This window comes from Podarcis bocagei, assembly GCF_964188305.1.
Source record: "Podarcis bocagei genome assembly, chromosome: 8".
Taxonomy (NCBI): domain Eukaryota; kingdom Metazoa; phylum Chordata; class Lepidosauria; order Squamata; family Lacertidae; genus Podarcis; species Podarcis bocagei.
In genome coordinates, this window is record NC_138133.1 from 76,758,381 (window position 1) to 76,780,365 (window position 21,985).

The window sequence follows — 21,985 nt, forward strand, 5'->3', positions numbered from 1 at the left end:
GGAGGTTGGGCTAGAATTATCCTCAGGCTCCCTTCCAACTCTACAATTCTATTATTTATTTTTATTTATTTATTAAATTTGAATACCACCCTTTACCTGTGGGTGGTTCACAACGTAAAAATACAAGATAAAAACACAAAACACAAAATAAAAACAATAGCAAATTGAAACAACAACCCCCCCAACCCCCTCCCACATTATTTCATGGTCTTCAATGAAAGCCAGCAGGTGAACAGGAATAGAGCAAGATAGCTTTGCCATATTATTCTGAGACAGGACAAAAAGCGAGGTTGTCTCGTGGAAGTGCCACACTTTGTCATTCATTATTATTTCACACCTGAGGCAGTATTCCCCCCCCCCCCAAACACTGATGTGTCTTGGGACAGTCATATGAGGTTGTCTTAGATTGAACAAAATAAAAAAAAATCCTTCCAGTAGCACCTCAGAGACCAACTAAGTTTGTTATTGGTATGAGCTTTTGTGTGCTGGAACACTTCTTCAGATACCTAGGCACACAAAAGCTCATACCATTAACAAACTTAGTTGGTCTCTAAGGTGCTACTGGAAGGAATTTTTTTTTTATTTTGTTTCGACTACTACGGCAGACCAAGATGGCTGCCTACCTGTAATTAGATCGAACAAGTTACTGGTTCATTTAGTACTCTATCAGGGGCATGCAACCTGAGGCCTGGGAACTGACTGTGGCCCTCCAGGCATTTCTATGTGGCCCTCAGAAATCTCCTTAGGCCACATCCCTCACTGGTCCTGTCTCCCACCCTCCTCAAGTGTTTTCACCGGTGACCTTGAACTTGATAATGCTTCTCACTTATCTGGATGCAGGATCGATGTGGGAGCATGTGTCTAGTTGTAATGTACACAAGTGGCCAAAATTGTGGAAACCTTTCGGAAAAAGTGTATTTCCGAGGTTTGATGGCTCATAACACCACTTTTTGGGGGGAGTAATACTATAAAAATTATATGTCAATGGAAAGATAATTTAGTGAAGAATGTAATGCAATAACTTTTATGAGGGGTTATTTATTACAACAGCAGTCATAAAGAAGAAACACGAAACGCATATAAAAATGAATGCCTTCCCATGGAGTGAACCAAGTTTTTTAGTTCTGTAGCTGTAACAATGTGAAACCAAGATTGAATTATTGCCTCTATTAACTGGGTTTTGTTGCTGGTTTGCTTCTTTCTATTGATATATAAGTTTATGGTACAATGGTACCTCAGGTTAAGAACTTAATTCGTTCTGGAGGTCTGTTCTTAACCTGAAACTTTTCTTAACCTGAGGTACCACTTTAGCTAATGGGGCCTCCCGCTGCCACCACACAATTTCTGTTCTCATCCTGAGGTAAAGTTCTTAACCCGAGGTATTATTTCTGGGTTAGCAGAGTCTGTAACCTGAAGCGTCTGTAACCTGAGGTACCACTGTATTACTAAAAAAAAAAGTGGTGTTATGAGCCATCAAACCTCGGAAATACACTTTTTCCAAAAGGTTTCCACAATTTTGGCCACTAGTGTACACTTCTTGTTGGGCCTTGACTCGGGCCCCATCCACCACCAGCCTGCGGCCCTCAGATGGTTCCCTGGAATGGAATGTGGCCCTTAGCATAAAAAGCGTCTTCTGCCCCTGCCTCACGTTGTCTTTTCAGAGAAGCAGTAGCTCTCCAGGGTCTGAAGGAGACATTTTTTATAAAGAAAGTATTGCTTCCTGAGATACTTTTAGTCAGAATGATTGAACATTGGGGCCACCCTGAGGGCACTTCGCATAAACGACTTCTCCCTTTGTTTCTGAGGACACTGTCAGGTTTATTCCATTGCCTGAGGTGCTTGTAGCAGCCTGTTTGTGGCCATTTCTCACCCCAGGCCCACGAGACTCTTCACGACAACCCAATCGAAAGAAAAGATGAAAATTGTGGAGTCCATTTCCCCCCAATCCAACACTTTTTCTCTCTCCCCCTCAACAACTCTTCTCTCACATCGCCAGTAAATGTCACTTCTCACTAAAGACATCCATTCTTCCGCTAGACAGTCTTTTAAAAACTCCCTGCAGATTAGACAGTGCCGTTTGGGGAGAAAGCAAGTCTAATGTCTTGTGACAATGAATCAATATGGATTTGATTAAAACTTTCAGAAAGGCATCTCGAAGCATCTGCACTGCGTGATGCATTCAGGGTTAAGCCGATGGCTTTTTATATCCCTCCGTCCTGCGCTCTCCCCGGGAGATGGCAGGAATGGATTCGACACCGTCTCGGAAAACTCCAAGATCAGCACTTTAAGAAAGAATTGCGCCATGCACAGAGCAGTAATTCAGAACGTCCCGAGAGAAACATTGTACCAGGTAAGTGGGTGTAGGTTTGCAGAATAAACCTATAAATAAGTATAAATAAGTTAGGGTTTAGGGCCATTACCTATGGTTTTCCCAGTAGTGATGTATGGAAGTGAGAGCTGGACCATAAAGAAGGCTGATCGCCAAAGAATTGATGCTTTTGAATTATGGTGCTGGAGGAGACTCTGGAGAGTCCCGTGGACTGCAAGAAGATCAAACCTATCCATTCTGAAGGAAATCAGCCCTGAGTGCTCACGGGAAGGACAGATCGTGAAGCTGAGGCTCCAATACTTTGGCCACCTCATGAGAAGAGAAGACTCCCTGGAAAAGACCCTGATGTTGGGAAAGATGGAGAGCACGAGGAGAAGGGGACGACAGAGAATGAGATGGTTGGATAGTGTTCTCAAAGCTACTAGCATGAGTTTGACCAAACTGCAGGAGGCAGTGGAAGACAGAAGTGCCTGGCATGCTCTGGTCCATGGGGTCACAAAGAGTCGGACATGACTAAACAACAAGAAAGGGCCATTACCTGATAGGGAACCAATATGTATTAGGGGCATTATATAGGTAGTGTCATCTGCTTCCTTTTTTGCATTTATAATTGAATTTATCAAATTCACACTTTCTGAAACAAGAACCAAAACACAGCTATCTTTTGAAAATTGTGCTTATCTGAATCGTGTGATGTAGTTCTCCGATCCGAGTTTACAAAAACGCATATATTAGGGGAAGGTGTGCGTGAAAATGAACGTATTTGTGAAAAGAACATAAAAATGCACTATGGTTGGGGAAATTGCTTGCAAAAATGTGTACATTAGCAAAAAGTGTATATACAATGGGCTTGATGGAACAATGGTCTAATTCTGTGCAGGGCATATTCACATGTTCATAACTGTTGCAGTAAAGAGGGTCAGAAGTTGCAGAACCACAGATATCTCTGAGTGAGGAACTGGTGGAAGTGAAACAGTGTGTAATTTAAGGGTTAAATCTGTTATCAGTATGTCAGCTAGGCAGGGTATACACGGAGGTGTCACTTATCAAGCAGAGTTGTATGATCTCTACTGAGAAAGCACATACGCCAATTGGCTGTGTAGTTCTGAGGGAGTTCTCCCCTGTATACTTCGTTGAATGTCTTGCTGCTCTGTACAAGGACTGAAGTCAGCAAGACAAAACCTCCCACTCTGTTTCTCCTCAAATTATAGACTCTTTACTATCCAGTTTCCTTAATAAAATATTATCAGGGGGTCTTCTTTCTCTGAAATATGCTTGCATTATTTTCGTGACTGTGCTGACAGAGATTTGCTCCAACGAAGTTTGAGGACAGACTGCAACTTTTTAAAACTTCTGCCCACCGTCTCCACCTCCTATCCAGAGAGGCATTCCTCCTCTGTTCCGCCTCTCACCTGATGTGCTTGCTGAGCCAGTGGCCTGGTGAGCTATTGAGGAAGGACTTTGGTTTCTCAGTCTTAAGGAAAGACGGCTGTTAGGGTACAGGTTCGGGTATGGGAGGTTCTTCTGAGCTGAAGTCTTGCGACCACATAACACTGGTCTTGAAAGACCTACATTGGCTCCCAGTGCCTTTCTGAGCAGAGTTCAAAGTGTTGGTGCTGACCTTTAAAGCCCTAAACAGCCTCGGTCCTGTATACCTGAAGGAGTGTCTCCTCCCTCAGCTCTGAGGGCCTTCTGGCGATTCCCTCACTGCGAGAAGCGAAGTTACAGGGAACCAGGCAGAGGGTCTTCTCGGTAGTGGCCCCCGCCCTGTAGAATGCCCTCCCACCAGATGTCAAGGAGATAACTTTCTGACGTTTAGAAGACATCTGAAGGCAGCCCTGTTTAGGGAAGTTTTTAATGACTGATGTTTTAATGTACTTTTAATCTTTTGTTGGAAGCCACCCAGAATTGTTGGGGAGACCCAGCCAGATGGGTGGGATATAAATAATAAATTTTTATTATTGACATTAACTTAGTTGTGGTTCCTGCATTGCAGGGGGTTGGACTAGATGACCCTTGCAACTCTCCACTTCTGTGTGAACGGCCCAAAAGACCACACAAGTCATATTATTGTGGGGAAAATGGTTTATAAAACATGATCAACATCCAACCTGGAAATCCACCTTTTTAAATATGGTACATTCATCTTCTAAAACAATACTTCATATACAGCTTGTTTATGATATACTTCCACCATATAACATTTTTTTTAAAAAATGAGCTGAATTAGGAAATTACATCCACGAGACCTCACAACCTATACAGACGAACCTAAGAAACAATCTTTAAAAATCCACAGAATAAGAATGAAGGGTGGGTCCAATATGAAACACCACATATGTGCAGCTTATAAATACACCTCCTCATTCCCTTTAGCTTGAAAATAGACAGTGTACAATCCATTCCTCTCTCTCCCCCCCCCTTTGAGGATGGAAACAGATGAAAAGCTTCCTAACACTGCAATTCAGTCAGCATTAAAAGTTGGCCAACGACAATCTATGCAACAATTGTTGCTGGGCCAGCCAATGTAATACCATCCAGTTGTTTTGAACTACAACTCCCATCACCCCCTGAAACATGCCCAGTGATCAGGGATGCTGGGAACTGCAGTCCACAACAGCAGGAGGTCACCCCTGCATTACTGTGTCCCTGCTCAGTTGACCTCCCCATTGCTCTACACCTGGTACCAGGGCCGTCTTACCCATAGGCACTAGGGGTGTGAGGCACCCGGGTGCCGGGCTCTCAGGGGTGCCAGGCCGAGAGGCTGGGGCCCAAGAGTTGAGTCTGGGGAAGAGACGGCCCGTCAGTTGGAGCGCCACAGTGGGCTCTTCTGTTGCTGTGAGTTCGGAGGTGACCAATCCAGCAAGACGCTGAGGTGGCCAGCTGGCTCCGCTCTCCTACACGCCTGGGAATGGGCAACTGGGGGGAGGGCTGCCAGGTGGATCTTTGCACCCCAGCGCCGCATATGCTTAAGACAGCCCTGCCTGGTACACAGGGGCACTATTTTCAATTTCGTTAAAAAGAACCAAGTATTTTACTCAGGGAGAGGGTAAGGTTTGCAGCATGGTTCAAAGGCTGACTTTTGTCAATATTCATTATTGTCATTATTAACCCCCCCAAACCCCACAAATAAACCCCAAACACACAACTTTTAAAAGGTCCATTTTAAGAATTTTTGGGGCCTGGGGCAGATTCATATCCACCATGTGTGAGCACTCACACCTAGGAGAAGGGGGGAAATCCTTTGGATGGCAATATTTCATACCTAGGAAATAGGCCCTGCTGAATCAGACCAATGGCCCATCAACTCCAGGATCCTGTTCTCACAGCGGCCACCCAAATGCTTGAGGGAAATCCACAAGCAGGATAGGAACACAAGGTTACTCACCCTTCCTGTGGTTTCCAGCAACTGGTATTCGGAAGCATTATTAATTGAGTTTAGGGGAAAGATGGTTGGTGTGTGTGTGGATGTGTTAGAGCAGCCTTTCTCAACCTGTGGGTCCCCAGATGTTGTTGAACTACAACTCCCATCACCCCTAGCTAGCAAGGCCAGAGCTCAGGGATGATGGGAGTTGTAGTCCAACAACATCTGGGGACCCACAGGTTGAGAACTGCTGCATTAGAGGTTGGGAAGGGAGGGTTTTTTTGGGGGGGCAGGGAGGCTAATGTGGAGCTGCCACTTGAAGAGGGAGCTGAAAAGCTCTTGTGCGTGAGTCAAGCAGCGCCTCACACTGCTTCGGATCCTGCTCTGCAACAGAGATAGGGGTGTTCCTGAGAAATAATCTGAAACTCAAGCTCTGTATAGGCACTGGGGGAAAAAGGCACAAGACTGCAAACTGGGGTGGGTACATTGGCGCCACAAACACAGGCCTCTGTGTCTTGCTTTTGTGTGTTGAGTGTGAAGGCCTGAAGGAGAACTGGGTTTGAATCTTGCACAACCCTAGTACCCAGTGGTGGGGAGGACCCTTCTAAGCATGTTCAACAGGACATACTTCAGTGTTCCTATTGGGGGTTCATGCTCATCATGGAAAGGCCAGGAGTGAAGGGGATGTTGGCATGGGCATGAACATTGGCCCTGCATCACCTACAATGGGGGTCAACCTGAAGATGCTGTGGACCACAGCTCCCATCATCCCTGATGCTGTGCTTGATGGGGTGATGGGAACGTACTGTATTTTTCGCTCCATAAGACACACTTTTTCCTTCCTAATTTCCTTCCTAATTTCTAGCCTTTTTTTTTTAAAGCAAAAAACTGCTCCAGCTAAGGAAAAGACACTAAGGCAAACACGAGGGAAGGGAGTGTTGAAAGGAAGCAGCTGATTGGCAAGCGATCGGGAAGGGAGATAAGGGACGCTAGAGATAAAGGAGACTGCCTGGGAGGGGGGAGGTAAAAGCCCACGGATCCTCAGGATTTTTGCATTGGGTCACCCCAAATTCACCATCAGATCACATAGCACGTCCATGGCTACAGGCTGCACCAAAAAAATCACGCACCCACTGTTGTGTGGGGCAACAATGGCACAAAAACACGGATCCACATGGATTCTTAGGATTTTTGCATTGGGCTACCCCAAACTCACCGTCAAATCACATGTCTGTGGCCACAGCATGAACCACAAAAATCATACATCCGCTGTTTCGTTTAGAATATTTTTTTTCTTGTTTTCCTCCTCTAACAACTAGGTGCGTCTTATGGTCAGGTGCGTCTTATGGAGCGAAAAATACGGTACTTCAAAGCATTTGCAGTGCACCAGTCTGGCTAGACTTGCCCTGCTCAGTTGGTGCCCTCAAACACTCTTTTGAGCATCTGAGTAAGAACTAAGTTGGGGGAGTGAGTGGAAGAGCAGCTGCCCCCAGGAAATGACACCCTTGTTCTCCACCCCACCCCACAGATTCACCATATGGGATGCTGCAGTGCTGAGCTCTCAGCAAGCGGGTCATCTGTTTCTACCCTTAATCTCAAACTGCGGCCATTCAAGTTAATAAATATGTACAACATTCTGGAGTTCAGTGAATATAAATAGCAAATATTTGTTCTGGTATTTCTCTGCACATCTGTTTGATTTCACTGGAAATCTTGGATGTCCTAAGATTCCAGATCAGGAGCTTAATGTAACAACAACAAAAATATTATTATTATTATTATTTTAAAATGATCTAGGATAGCTCTGAGCTATCCCAGTCGGACGTATAAATATAAATAAGCATAATATAGAAAAACATTCCCCCTCCCAATCCACATACAAAAATGTAATCGTTATTGCTAGCAGCAAGTGGAGTATGAAATATTGGATAGCTAAAACTATGCGCGCCTCACTTTCACCAAATGGATCTGGTTTCCGAGCATTTCTAAGAAAAGCTTCTGGTATAATTTGTACATCGAGAGGCTGTGGAGGAACTTGACCACCTTCCGGAGGCCTTGGATCGTCGTCTTGGGAAAATGGTATGTTTTCAAATGCTTCAGTGCATACGTCAAGCCCTTGATAGTGTCTTGGTCTCTATTTTTTACTCTCCACAAGCTGAGAAGCTTGAGAATCGGCTCGGAAGATTTGCACAGCCTCAGAATACGGTCGATTTCTTCCTTCCCCACTTTCTTCCCTGGCAAATTTCCCATCAGGATGCTGAGCTGCTCAAAGGTGATGTTGAGGTGGCCAATGTGTTTTGAGACACTGTTTTCGCAGTGGTCAATGCCTGCAAAAGACAAATAGAGAAGCTGGTTTGTTTCGTGGACTAACAGGGTCGTAGAGTTGGAAGGGAGCCCAACCCTCTGCAATACAGGAATCTCAGCCAAAGCATTCATGACAGATGGCCATCCAACCTCTGCTTAAAAACCTCCAAGGAAGAAGAGTTCATAAATAAATGTGAGCTTGCTCAGTGTATGCATACACCGCTCTGCTTGTATACTGGTCTTACCTTGCTTAATGTTCTTGACCGCAATGTGACCATTGTTCTGCTCCTTCCATAATTTCAGTAACTGAAAGGTCTGTTCCTGAGGACTGTGCCTTTGTTTGAGCCTTTCTGTAGTTTCTGTGTTGACCTTTATACCTGGCAGACTATCCCTTAGCATGTTCAGCCAGTTGGGCGTGAGTTTTGTTGGAACGGCAAACCTGAAGAATGCTTCCTCACATAAGGTCACATCTAAAGAAAAAGAAGAAGAAGCGTGTTGATCTTTCAAAGTCTGCCTGGTCTGGATCAGCCATCCAAATATTGCACTTGTGCCCTTTCGAAAAGTATAAAAAATCCCCAGTATTGCTCTACCAAGGCTACAGTCCTCTGCATGCTTACTTGGATGTTAGCCCTACTGAACACAATGAGACTTCCTTCCTGGGTAAATAAGCCTGGATTCTGTGAAACTACACTGTGTTATTTATTCATTAAATTTATATGATACCTTTTCCTCTAAGAACCTCAACGTAAATGGTTCCCTCTTTCCTCATTTAACCCCCACAACAACTCTGTGAGGTAGGCTCGGGTGAGAGATGGTCCATAGCTGTCAACTTTTCCCTTTCCTTGCGAGGAATCCTATTCGGAATAAGGGAATTTCCCTTAAAAAAAGGGAAACGTTGACAGCTATGATGGTGACTGGCCCAAGGGCACCCAGTGAGCTTCATGGCATGGGGAGATTTGAACCCTGGTCTCTCCCTGGTCCTGGTCCAACACTCTCATTAGTCTGCATAGAATCTTGGGGGTGCACCCCCAAGCTTGTGGCTTCATTCTGTAGAAAAAGACTGCTCAAGCGGCCCCAAACTTCCTCTTTGTTAAGTTAATGGCTCTCATGGTCAGGTGTATCTTTGCATGACTAAAGAGTGCAAGCGACTGGTTGCTATGGAAACTACCAGCTGGAGGTACTTTCCAGAGCTGGAGTCAAGCAACGCCTAGGGAGCCCAAAGGTTCCCTACCATAAGCTAATGAAGTGCTTTCAGAAGTGTCACTCTGGATGAGGAACAGAGCTGCTACACTAGCTTCACAGCCGGTGGATTGCTGTTGTTTACCAGAAAGGATGAGCGAGGCGAAAAGAGGATTAGACTCCTCCTCATGGAGGAGAGGGCTTTTGATGGCTACTAGGCATGATGGCTGTGATCTGCCTCAGCAGTTGGAGGCAGCCATGCTTCTGAATATCAGTTGCTGGTATTCACCATAAGTAGGGGAGTCCTCTTTTGCTCAGGCTCTGCTTGAGGGTTTCCTACAGGTACTGGGCTGGCCACTGTTGGAACAGGATGTTGGACTAGATGGGCTGTTGGCTGGATCCAGCAGGCTCGTCTTATGTTCTTATGGTGGTGGGAAGGTTGGCGCAGTGCAAACACAGTGGCAGAATCAATCCAGTGTTCCTGCCAGCGTGTTTGCACCATTCTAACTTCAGCTCTTCTGCATTCGCTCGGGTTAAGCAATGGTGACCCACCTGCTGGGAAGTTCTGCCCCACCCAGCAAGCTACATGGAGAACAACTTCTATTTCACATCAGTCAGCTGAAAACTATTTGTTGCTTTGAAGCACAAAACTTAACTAGTAGAAATACAACAACTGGTAAACTGGCACATACCGATTCCACACTTCTGATCTGATCTGTCGCTTTTTTCTCCCTGGCAAACATTGTCACGCGTGGCGTCTCCCTTGCGCACCATTTTGAGACCCAGCGCGCTGCAGTTGGTGTGCTTTTGACAAGCTTCCTTGGATGACGTTTCATTGGAGAAATAGCCTTCTGGGCATCTCTCGCAAACCGTGTCGCTTTCAGGGGTACCTTGGGACAAAAGAAAGAGACAATAAATACGCTTGGCAATCACTTTGTATACAGCACTTCAGGGGCTTCTTATATATATGGTGAAAGGCAGCATGAAAGACTGAGCAGAAAAGCAATCAGATAAGTGCCTGATTTGTGTGTTCCCAAAGATTCTCTTTCAAAGGGGGAAGCTCATTTCCCAGGACAGCTTCGTCAATTAATGTTTTAAATCTCATCTGCTTTGTTCTTGTAAATGGCACATTCAGAAGTCTCACACGGGACAGTGCATGCGCCAAGGCACTGAGCCACTTTCAAACGTAGGTGAAAGACCGCATTATTTATCGAACTGTAGAGCTGTAAGGGATTTTTAGGGTCATCTAGGGTCACCATGCAATGCAAGAATCATAGCTAAAGAATCCTGGACAGACAGCCGTTCAACCTCTGTTTGAAAACCTCCAATGACAGACAGTCCATCTTCCGAGGGAGAACAGCTCTTATTGCCAAAACGTACTTCCTAAAGCTCCCTACATATTTAAAACTAGCCCATTAGGCAGTTTTTAAATGGGGAATATTCAGATATGGAATCTGGACAAGCAAAAGGTTCACATGGAACTTGGTTGGCGCAACAGGACACCACATGCTGTGGGCAGGCACCCACCTTAGTTAAATGAACATGGGACTGGTGGGGAGCAGCAAAAAATAAACCTCAGAAATCCAACTCTGATATTCCAGAGCTGGTCCAAAGTCAACTCCACTCAGACAGTTGGATATAGTTGCTTGGCTACTGGGGTTGATTCCAATGGACCAGCCCAGCATATACCTGCCCTGAAGCCCCACCACATCAACACACGATGAGCTGCCATTTTATATTTCCCACAGTGACCCAGAGCAGGGGCAGCCCAAGACATTTCAGCACCTGAGGCAGCCCCTCTCCAGTGAAGATTAGGCGAGTGAAGGTCTGAGTCAGGAGCAAAGGTAGGAGGTGGACTGCCAAGGAGGAGGCAGGGTCAGGGCTGGCCCAAGCGTGAGGTGAGGTGAGCACCTTGGGTGGTAGGATCCACAGGACCAGAAGATCCAGCCTGCAAGAAATGCAGTGGCAGCAACAGCTACGGTGCACTCCCTGGAGTCCAGATCTTCTGCCCCTGCCAGGGAGGGCACCAAGGTATGGGTGGTATTTTTGCCCAAGGTCTTCTCAAACCTGGAGCAGAGCTGGCATTGCCCATAGATGATGGCATTTCTTTTCGCAAACTTTGAAGAAATTCTTTCACCAGAGCACTGAAACCAGTGCATTGGATAACTCAATGAAATGCCTTCTTTCCCTTAAAATCTGGCTTGTCACGCTCACGTTCGATGTGGCATGCCAGCCATGTGTTATAACCTGCTGGGTGGCTTAATAAACCCAGCCTGTGCAGGCAATCTGGATTTAACTCAAATGAAGGGTTTATCAAACACCTGATGGTCTGTGGTTCGTGGCTGCAAATTGGACAGGGCTGATTTAAGCCCCTTCTGAGCGGCTTCCCATTCCGACATAAATGGCGATAGAATTAAAACAGGTGTTGCATTTTTCAAATCAAGCTGGCATTTTCTGCCTTTCCTATGTAAATGAAAGCTCTTGCTTGCACTTAGTTGATATAGATTTGAGCTAGAGTATGAAAATTAGAGTTCTGTAGGTAAATTATGCTGCTGGATACACTTAAATGAGTTTCCAAAGATTTTAAAGGTAAGGAATAGCTCAGGAATGTGACACAGTGAAGAATATGCATCGATTCTCCTCTTTGGGCCTGGCTGGATTATTGTATGTGCCCTAAAACTACGATGCTAATATTTAATAAAAAATAATTCTAAAGAATGCATATTTGATTAAACTGCTGTTGTAAAGCAATCAACACAGAAGGTGTTATGTACGGGTGAAAATATTTTTAGGATCCTGGAGAGCAAGAAAGTTGGGGTTCTGTCCTTTACTAAAAGATCTACAATGATGAATTAAATGTGCAGTTAGGGAACAAATGCTGTCATGGTTATTAAGATGCATAGCTTCTCACAGAAAAGCAAGAATTGCGATCCATCCACATTCAACGCAACAGAAACTCTAGGAGTATATCACCCTGATTGCCAGTAAATTTCTAGCCTTCAATTCTAGTGTTCACTTTTAAGCTCATAAAGAGCATGGGTTGAGTGGTCCCTGTGTGAGTTACCCTCTGTTCTATATTTCTTTGTCAACGGTTATGTGCAGGAGCTAGCAGCAGGGCCTTTTCAGAACTGGCCCCACTTCTGTGGAATTTCTATGTCAGGGTAGTTCACAGCATTAGTCTGAATGCAGTCAATGGGTTGCATTCAATCTTCCAGGAATGGATCTAATGCTTGCATACTCCTTCCTTCCTATGCTCCTTCCTTCCACTCTTCAACTGAATGGCTTAACACATTAATTCCTGGTTTGATCGAACCATAGTTTCCTGTTACATCCAGGCTGGCAGATTATGGTTTCAGCAAGACCTTTGAACTAGAATTGCTTACTAGAACAAAACCAGTTTGTAATCCTGGAATGGAGGGACTGCTTAAATAACAGCCTGAAGTTTTTTGCACAGCAGCAAACAATGGATTGATCAAACCACACATGAGGGGGAGGGGAGATCAGATGTACACGGGTCTCTTTCCCAGTCCCCAAAAATGAATGAATGTATTTTGGAAGAATGCATTACATGAGCTCATGTAAATATTTTTATATTTCCTGTTTGGCATGCTGAAAGCATTTAATCCAATGTCTAAAATGTAGCTGTAGTTTAAAGTACAATTTATGAGGATTTTCACACCTCCGGGCATTCTGGAAGCCACTTTATATGCAGCTAGCTAATATTTTTGCAGTAAAAGAAATATATTAAAAACCTACACTATGCATCTGGAGTTGAAATGAATTAGGAGACTGGTTTTCACTCCTCCTTAGCTTCACAAAATGATGAAACTAGTATGTGCCGGGCCATTTTCAAGCAGATCCATAAAGTTTCTGCATATATTTTTGTTGTCGTTTCTAGACAAGGATTCCATTAGCCTTTATTTTCTAGATAGTGCTCTTTGGTGGCAGTATTAATTTCCATCAATAAAGAACATGCAACCTCTTTTATCTGTCTCCCCCCCACTCCTGAGAATTACTGGCTGTGCATATATATATATATATATATATATATATATATATATATATATACACATATATATATATGCTTTTCTAGGAGTATCTATTTGCGACATTGGTAATTAATTACTGCCACACATTTGCGATGACTTTTGCTATTACACTAATATTGTTATAATTACTCTCTGGGTGCTATATCAGTCCGCACTTCTGCTGTTTGTCAAGGCGCACAGAGGCTTGAAGCAGCACTCTTCCCCCATGAAAAATGTTATTAGTTATAACCCATAAATACTGCATCCCAGATAATGTCCCTGTGAATGAGGTCGATCCATCATGTTTCTCATTAGAAGGCAATTTGCTGGTGCCATTAAATTACCCATTACAGTAAGAGCAGAACATTTTGCTACTGTGAGCAACATCACTTTTGGCAGCAGTCCAGCGAGATGTTTAGGAGGACAACGGCTGTTTTTCACAGGCGCTGCAATAAATTTGCGACCCATGCATTGCCTCTGGGCGTACTCAAAAGTTGAAAGCTATGCAAGGGTCTATGTGTGAGAGCTACACAACTGTGTGTGTGTGTGTGTGTTGGTTTTGTAGTTGTACCCAGCAGCAAAACCAGGATGCTTTGGAAAATTTTGACTAGGCTGCCATGCACAGCTGTTGGGATACATTTGCCTTGCAATCCATGCAGGCACTTTCATAACTGTGAACCAGGGATGGGGAATCTGAGGCACCTCTGGTTTGCAGCTCCCATTACCCTGACCATCAGCTGGGGCTAATGCAAAGTTCAAGTCCAATAACATCTGGAAGGCCACAGGTTCACTATGTCTGATGTAAGCCAGCCTTGTAATAATAATAATAATAATAATAATAATAATAATAATAATAATAATAATAATAGTAATAAAGTCCACTAAAGTTAACAAACTACCAACCCCCAACCCACCTGCTGTCATTCCAAAAGGCTGTAAAGGAGCGCAAGCCAAGATGCCTTACTCTTTGCACCGTTGAGTCAGCATGACTCCATGCACCAGTGTCCTCTTAGGGCAAGGAAGGAAAGAAGAAGATGCCGATTTGCATGGAATCTGTATAGGCTGATTCATATGCACAGCTGCAAATTTAGAATTGGTAACTGCAATTTAAATAGCAAGGCAAGGCAACTTGGTGTTAGGGTTCTTGCCGTTTGCAACAGGATTTGGACGGGACAGAGGACTCCTTTAAAGAGGAGGCTGTTCTCTGAAAAGCAAGACATACACAGCCCTCATATACATCTACTTGACTGCTTTGATCTGGGGAACGGGCGCTGTTTACAGGTGCCGCAGATTTGTTCTGCATTTGTATGAAACTGACCTACTCATGTTGCATGCAGCACATGAACACTGGAACTCCCTGCCTATTGACACCTTTGCTTTGCAGTTCCTGCTAAAGACAGTTTTGTTCAGGCAAGCCTATCCAGGCATGCGGAAAGCCTGCGTGCATTTTAATCTGTTTTTATCTTAACTGTTAGTTTTACTGTAATTCTATTTCGAGTTTGTTAAATACTTGTTTGCAATTTGTCCTTTTCTTCTTTTCTCTTTTTTGGTAAGCAGTTTATAGGTTCTATTTGCAATCAAACGGTACATGCATCTTGTCTAATAAATACAACCATACAGTTGTTGCCCCAGGCTTGGACCCTTAAACTGAGCAAGTTGTCTGTGAGCGAAAGTGTTAAACAGACTCCCCTCCCTTGTTTCAGCCTCTCTGTATCCCGACCCTGCTGTCTGTCTCAGATCACATTCATCTTCCTCTGGCACTCTGGATCCTTGTTGACATGCTCCGGATCCTGACCGCCAGCCAGATTATACCACACTGACACTGAATCCAATGCACCTCAACAGGAGGTTAGCACAGCTAAAGGTGCCCCTTTGTTTGAACCTCACAACAACCCTGTAGATCAGGTTGAGAGACTGGGACTAGCCTAAGGTCACCCAGTGAGTTTCATGGCCAAGCAGGGATTTTAATCCAGCTCTCCCTGTTCCAACACAGGCTTCCACTAGCTGATCCCCCTTATATATAACGCTAGTGATCTGTGGTGCACTGAAGGTCCTGGGGGGGAAAAACCACATGCAAGAACCCACTCTTTCCCAGTACAGTGGTACCTCAAGTTAAGAACTTAATTCGTTCTGGAGGTCTGTTCTTTACCTGAAACTGTTCTTAACCTGAGGTACCACTATAGCTAATGGGGCCTCCCGCTGCCACCGCACGATTTCTGTTCTCATCCTGAAGCAAAGTTCTTAACCCGAGGTACTGTTTCTGGGTTAGCGGAGTCTGTAACTTGAAGCGTAAATAACCCAAAGTACCACTGTATACCAAAGGGTGTGTGTGTAATCTGATTTCCTGGAGAAGTTTCTTCCTCGCCCCAGGCGAACAGGCACGAGGCCATCTCTGGGAAACAGACACATACCTTTCTCAGCAACACCATATCCCGGCGGACATGCTGTGTGCTTCAAGCAGAATTCCAGTTCGAGGTACCGCCCTTCGATGCACTCGCAAACACGGTTCTGGGTGCTGCTGCATTCGACTTTCTCGTATTGCAGCTCCTTGCACACCACGTTGCAGTACTGGCACTCATCGTTGTTGTTCCATTCGTCTGCGTAGAACTGACTTGGGCAAGGGGCACACTCGGTCTTTGATGAAGCCGTGCAATGCTTCTCGACGTAGGTTCCAGGGGGACACTGGTCACACAATATCTGACGGGAGGTTTCCGAGTCGTAATGGAGGTACTTCGGGGGAAAGTCCTCCTGGAAAGTCCATTTCACAGATATGTCCAACAGCTAGCAGAAGAGACACAACACAGTGTTTTAGGTTACGTGGCTGGCAACACACTGGTGGTATCGCTGCTGCTATTTACATTTCTCAGAGGCATTGCCCTTAAAGCCGGTGCCAAACAGGTGTCAAGAGACAGGGGGACACCACTAAAAAGGCTCTGCCCCTTGTTGCCACCCTCCAAACACCTCTTGGAGAGGGAACTTGGAGAGGGTCCCCTTGTTTTGAGGGCAACTTTGAATGATGCAGTTTTATTTGTGTGTGTTTGTGTGTGCCATCTGGAAATCAGCCAAACAGTGAAGGACGTGCAACAAGGCAGAGATTCATGAGGGACAGGAAGTGGGCATCTTAGAAATGCTCATATACAGTACAGAATCCTTCACATAACCTTCATCTTCCTTTCTTAACATTAATGATTAAATAATTTTCTGCCATAGCAACTCATATAACTTATAGCATTGTTACATGGCCTGTAGTACCCTTAACAAACATTATGATGTTGTTGCAAAGTTCTGGTTAAAAAACCTACAGTTTTCATGTTTTCAAAAATATCCCAGGATCAATAGGGGGTTTATTGTCCCCCGCCCTGAGAAAAGGATTTTGAAAGGGAAATGACATTATATTGATTTCCTTTTCTATTGGATCTTTCACACCGTTCTCCAAACGGAAGTCAAATGACATTTGAGCTCTACCCACTCGTGTGAAATAAACGTGGATTTGGATGACAATTGCAAAGACAGCCAATGCTCCTACAGGCATCTTTCCCTTCAATCACAGCCTTGTGAAAGTAAAGAAACTAGTTTTTCAGCATACAAAAACATTATTATATGTCTTGGCTTTGGGGTTTCACGCAGACCGCAGAAGAATGTTTGGATTTACTGAAAGAAACAAATAAAGCAGCCTCTGTTTTGCATCACAAACACATCCTGGTGTCTTCTTTGCCTTTGAAAAGGACTGTCAAAGTCTGGATGGGATCCAAAGTCAAATCCCTAAACTGTGCTATTCACTGATTCAGGTAGGTAGCCGTGTTGGTCTGACGCAGTTGAAATATATTAAAAAATAAAAAAATAGTCCAGTGGCACCTTAGAGACCAGCTAAGTTTGTTCTTGGTATAAGCTTTCGTGTGCAAGAAGTGTGCATGCACATGAAACCTTATACCAAGAACAATCTTAGTTGGACTCTAAGGTTTTCCCAGTAGTGATGTATGGAAGTGAGAGCTGGACCATAGAGAAGGCTGATTGCAGAAGAATTGATACTTTTGACTTATGGTGCTGGAGGAGACTCTTGAGAGTCCCATGGACTGCAAGAAGATCAAACCTGTCCATTCTGAAGGAAATCAGCCCTGAGTGCTCACTAGAAGGACAGATCCTGAAGCTGAGGTTCCAATACTTTGGCCACCTCATGAGAAGAGAAGACTCCCTGGAAAAGATGTTGGGAAAGATGGAGGGCACAAGGAGAAGGGGACGACAGAGGATGAGATGGTTGGACAGTGTTCTTGAAGCTACCAGCATGAGTTTGACCAAACTGCGGGAGGCAGTGGAAGACAGGAGTGCCTGGCATGCTCTGGTCCATGGGGTCACGAAGAGTCGGACACGACTAAAGGACTAAACAACAACAAGGTGCCACTGGACAATTTCTTTAAAAAAAAATATTTCACCTTGCTATTCACTGCTCTACATAATACAAGTGCAAATGGGGCCCAAGATCCATTGGGCCACCAATGTTTTTCCAGCAGCGGGTGACTAGTGAGATCTCAGAAGCAGGACATACAGGGCGATAGTCCTTGCCCCTGTTTGTTTGTATCCAGGATCTAGTTTTCTGATATCTGTGGCTTCTAAACCTGGATCTATTTCTCACCTGGGTTTTTGCCTTCCCCTTTCCATGCCAGCATGTTACCGAAAACCCGTGAGGGGACAGAAGCCCACCCAAAACCAGTGACCCACTGGCTCCTTGCTGGAAAATGACATTTCCCCCTTCTCTGAGGGTTTATGTCTTTCCTAGGGGTTTTATGCCATTTTCCCACCACCTTTTCCCTACGCGAGTCAATGGAGAGAGGTATTTATCTGAGGGAGAAAATGCTGTGTACTTGAAAACCTGTTGTGGGGAATCTAATCCCCACTAAAGACCCTTGGGGTGACACGTTTCTTGTTGGGAGATGGATACTGTCCTCACTTTTTCTAAGAAACCATGCTCTTTTTTCTCACACACTCTGATTCCTAATGTACCCACCCCAAAACAGTTCTCTTTGAAGAGGAGCCACTGCAGCTGTCAATCTGAAATCTGTCAGGAGTCATCCCCTCAGTCAGAAGAGAGGTCCCTGTGAAAGGGATGCACCCCCCCCCCCACAATTTATATTGTTTGATCTGCTAACAAGAATTGCCAGTATTTAGAGATGGCTTTAAATCCTAACATCATTCTAATAATGAATTCAGTTTATGCAAACAACTGGGAAGGTGATTTCTGTTCTACTTTTCATATTGAGTATACTGTTGTTGTTTTTAATGGGGCACAATCCACTGAGAAGTGGGGCTTATACAGGGGAATATACCCAGTGGGCTGAGTCCCATTTTTAAGAAGCAGAAAATCCCTTTGTCCTAAGTGTTTCTATGTGATTGGCAATAATAAATCACTGAATACATGATCTACCAAATGCTCACATGAAGCAAAGTTGACAGATAAAAGGAAGCATTCACAGTTATCTGATCAGCTGTTGTTCCACGTTGCAGAACTTCTAGGTAACATCAAGCATCACTTGGGTTGATTAGTCACCAGGCAAACTATTCTCAGCTATGAGATCACTTTTAAAATATATTTGTAGGGTTGTTATCGGTGCTAATCACACTCAGAGAAGACCCTTGATGTTGATGGACACAATTCACTTAGGTCTATTGATTTCAATGGGTTTACTCAGATTATAACCTACTTGACCACTGCCCATAGATTTTGGATTCTTAGCTTTCCCAGAGTGGGGCATAAATAAATGTCTCCCTAATGTACATCTGAGAGAGGGTAAATCGGAGAAAAGGGTAAAGGAGATTGCAAAAATAACAGACATTCCAACTGATTGATTTTGGGGCACACCTGGCAGTGTCGATGTTCAGTGGATCTCCTTATGAATGAAGGAGCTGTCCCATTCTCTTTAACATACATCTCCACACATGCAATGGGAGCCAGTAAGAGACATTTGCCCAGTTGAAGAGAAGAAGAGATTGCATTTGCTATCCAGCTTTATCACTACCCTAAGGAGTCTCAAAGCGGCTAACATTCCCCTTTCCCTTCTTCCCCCACAACAAACACTCTGTGAGGTGAGTGGGGCTGCGAGACTTCAGAGAAGTGTGACTGGCCCAAGGTCACCCAGCAGCTGCATGTGGAGGAGTGGGGAATCAAACCCGGTTCACCAGATTACGAGTCTACCACTCTTAACCACTACACCACTCTGGTTGGGCACAGAAGATCCACAAACCGTGACCGTTTGCATCAGGAGAACTGGTGGCAGAGCAGAAATTGCAGTGCTCCAGAGATCTTTCTCCATACGATCATTTTATGGGAAGATTCCAGGGATTGTACCTTAAACCTTCTGCTCTGTCTGTCACCAGTACCTGTTCCACATCCAGCTACCGCCCTCAGACCATCAGAGCACCACGACAGATAATCCAGTGCTCTCTGTCTATGTGAGCCCCATATATCCATACATTTGTGCAATATATAAAATTAAACATGGTATCTGACAAACCAGTCCAGTCTCACAGATTTGCTCCTATTCTATCCAGCCCTCCTCTCCACAGACTGTCCTGACAATATTAAACAGATTTGTAACATCTGCAGTGGCCTAAGGCTCTCTTAGGAGGGGCAGAACTAGGAGATTTAGAAGGCACCTATTTCTTGAAAATGCAGCATATTAATTCCTTCCTCTACCCCCTACCCCAGAAGCCAGGAATGCCTCATCCCTTGTTAAAACTTCGCAGCCCACTACAATTTGAAAGCTAGCACGCTTACTGAAAGACCTGAAGAGGAAAAGTCAGCCAGCGGAGAACAGAGAATGATATCAACGCTCTGATCGTGTCAGTTCCAAAGCAATCGTCAGTCTCTGGGCAAGGACTTACCACAAGTGTGCAGCACAGGAACTTGTTCATTGTGGTTGCTTTCAAACCCTCAGGGATCTGGGAAAGCAATCAGGCAGTTAGGGAGTGCTCTGGTCTCGTAGCAGCTTGCGAACACTGGCCCAGCACATTAAAAGCTCGATTATATATATATCTGCAGCCCCATGCAACAGGAAACCCTGGCTCAGCTTTGAATACTCATTCCCTCCCCACGAGCAATTTCTTTTTGATATTTTTTTTAAAAAAGGAACCTGTTGATGATTTCATGCAACTCCTTTCAGCGGTATTTAACCACAAGCTGGGGAAAAAAAGGAGGGAGTGTCAGGATCCAGGCACAGCGATGGGTTAACTAATTACTGTCTGGCAGTCACCGCCTCTGCTGTGTTACTGCCCACCCCTTTTCTGGGCAAAGAGGGGGTGTCCAAAACAGACTCACCTCCAGGACAACAAGGGGAGAGTTATTCACAGCCCGGCTGTTCTAGAAACAAAAGTATAAAAATATCCTGCTGCAACCAGCTCATTCTTAAGGTGTCTTCCCTTTTGGGTAGTAAAGTGTTTTTTTGCTTCCGATGCCCTGAACTAGAGCTGAAACGAGCAATCCTTCTCACTTTCTGATACATGGTTTTACACTTTATCTCCTGATCCAGTTGACAATGCTATGAAGGTCCATATTTTTATTGATGCATTCAAGACATTTTTTCCAATTATGTTTGACCCTGCCATAAACCCTGTAAGATAGCCCATTCTTAGTCCCACAGTACAGATGGGGAAAGAGGGTTAAGACAGCTATAGCAGGTTTTCTTTGGAATTAAGTACAGTAGTACCTCGGGTTAAGTACTTAATTTCATTCCGGAGGTCTGTTCTTAACCTGAAACTGTTCTTAACCTGAAGCACCACTTTAGCTAATGGGGCCTCTTGCTGCCGCTGTGCCGCCAGAGCACGATTTCTGTTCTTATCCTGAAGCAAAGTTCTTAACCTGAAGCACTATTTCTGGGTTAGCGGAGTGTGTAACCTGAAGCGTATGTAACCCGAGGTACCACTGTATTTTTGTTTGGCGCATGTATCTTGTTTCTTTGAAATCGTCAGAATAGAAATATCATTTCAAAATGACGATGGGTAGGAACATATCAGGGAAGCTGTCTTATACCATCAGACCACTGATCCATGTAGCTTGGTATATCCAACTCTGAATGGCAGCGGCTACTTGAGAGTTTCAGGGAGGGGACATCCTTGTCCTACCTGGAGATGACAGAGATTAAACTTTCCCTTTAAACCTTTAACACTTTCAGCATATAAAGCAGATGTTCTACAACTGAGCTATAGTCTTTCTTTCTTCTGCTGAAATTGTCCCCAAAGCTGATTCAGGATGAATGTCCTATTCTCATCTCCCCCTTGGCCGTGTTTCCCTCCCCATTCACAAGGCTGAGAAATTAAGCTCACAATTTCAGCTAGGGATTAATGTAAACGTTGAGATAAAGGTTGCCTACTGCATTAGATTCGTCTAACGGTGTTTAAATTTGTTCCTTCACAAAATAACATAGACACGAACCAACTGTGGAAGATGGAAACTGTTTGAAAGTGGCATTTACAGACCTCCTCCAAACAAATGTACAGTTATCTGTCCTGAAATGTGGTTCGGGGGTCAGTGGGTTTGGGGAAGGTTCAATCTGAACTGGAGAAAAGTTGGCTGAACCAGGCACGTATTGGCTAGTGTCCATGTTAATACCAACACTCCTCTACACAGCGAAGCCTCAGAGCAGTTTTGCAAGTGTTTCGAAAACGTAAATGCATGTTTTGTTTTGGGTGTTTTGTTTTTTTTAAAAAAACACACTAAGGTGGATAAGCAAATATGCACAAAGAAATGTGTTACTTAAAAAAGAACTTGCGGACAGCTCTCTCAATGCAGAA

General features: G+C 44.4%; 1 protein-coding gene across 2 annotated transcripts in view; it reads right to left on the reverse strand.

The window, feature by feature from the left end:
* Positions 1 to 6,566: 6,566 nt before the first annotated feature.
* Positions 6,567 to 21,985, reverse strand: part of TNFRSF11B (TNF receptor superfamily member 11b) — a 116,456-nt gene continuing 101,037 nt past the window's right edge. For both annotated transcript variants that reach the window (XM_081204884.1, XM_081204885.1), the window contains exons 2-6: positions 20,081 to 20,137; positions 15,616 to 15,985; positions 9,869 to 10,066; positions 8,243 to 8,467; positions 6,567 to 8,020 (exon numbers count right to left, since the gene is read on the reverse strand). In XM_081204884.1, the coding sequence (XP_081061010.1) occupies positions 7,632 to 8,020; positions 8,243 to 8,467; positions 9,869 to 10,066; positions 15,616 to 15,985; positions 20,081 to 20,110 (1,212 nt within the window). In that variant the 5' untranslated portion in view covers positions 20,111 to 20,137 and the 3' untranslated portion in view covers positions 6,567 to 7,631. The remainder of the gene's footprint in view (positions 8,021 to 8,242; positions 8,468 to 9,868; positions 10,067 to 15,615; positions 15,986 to 20,080; positions 20,138 to 21,985) is intronic.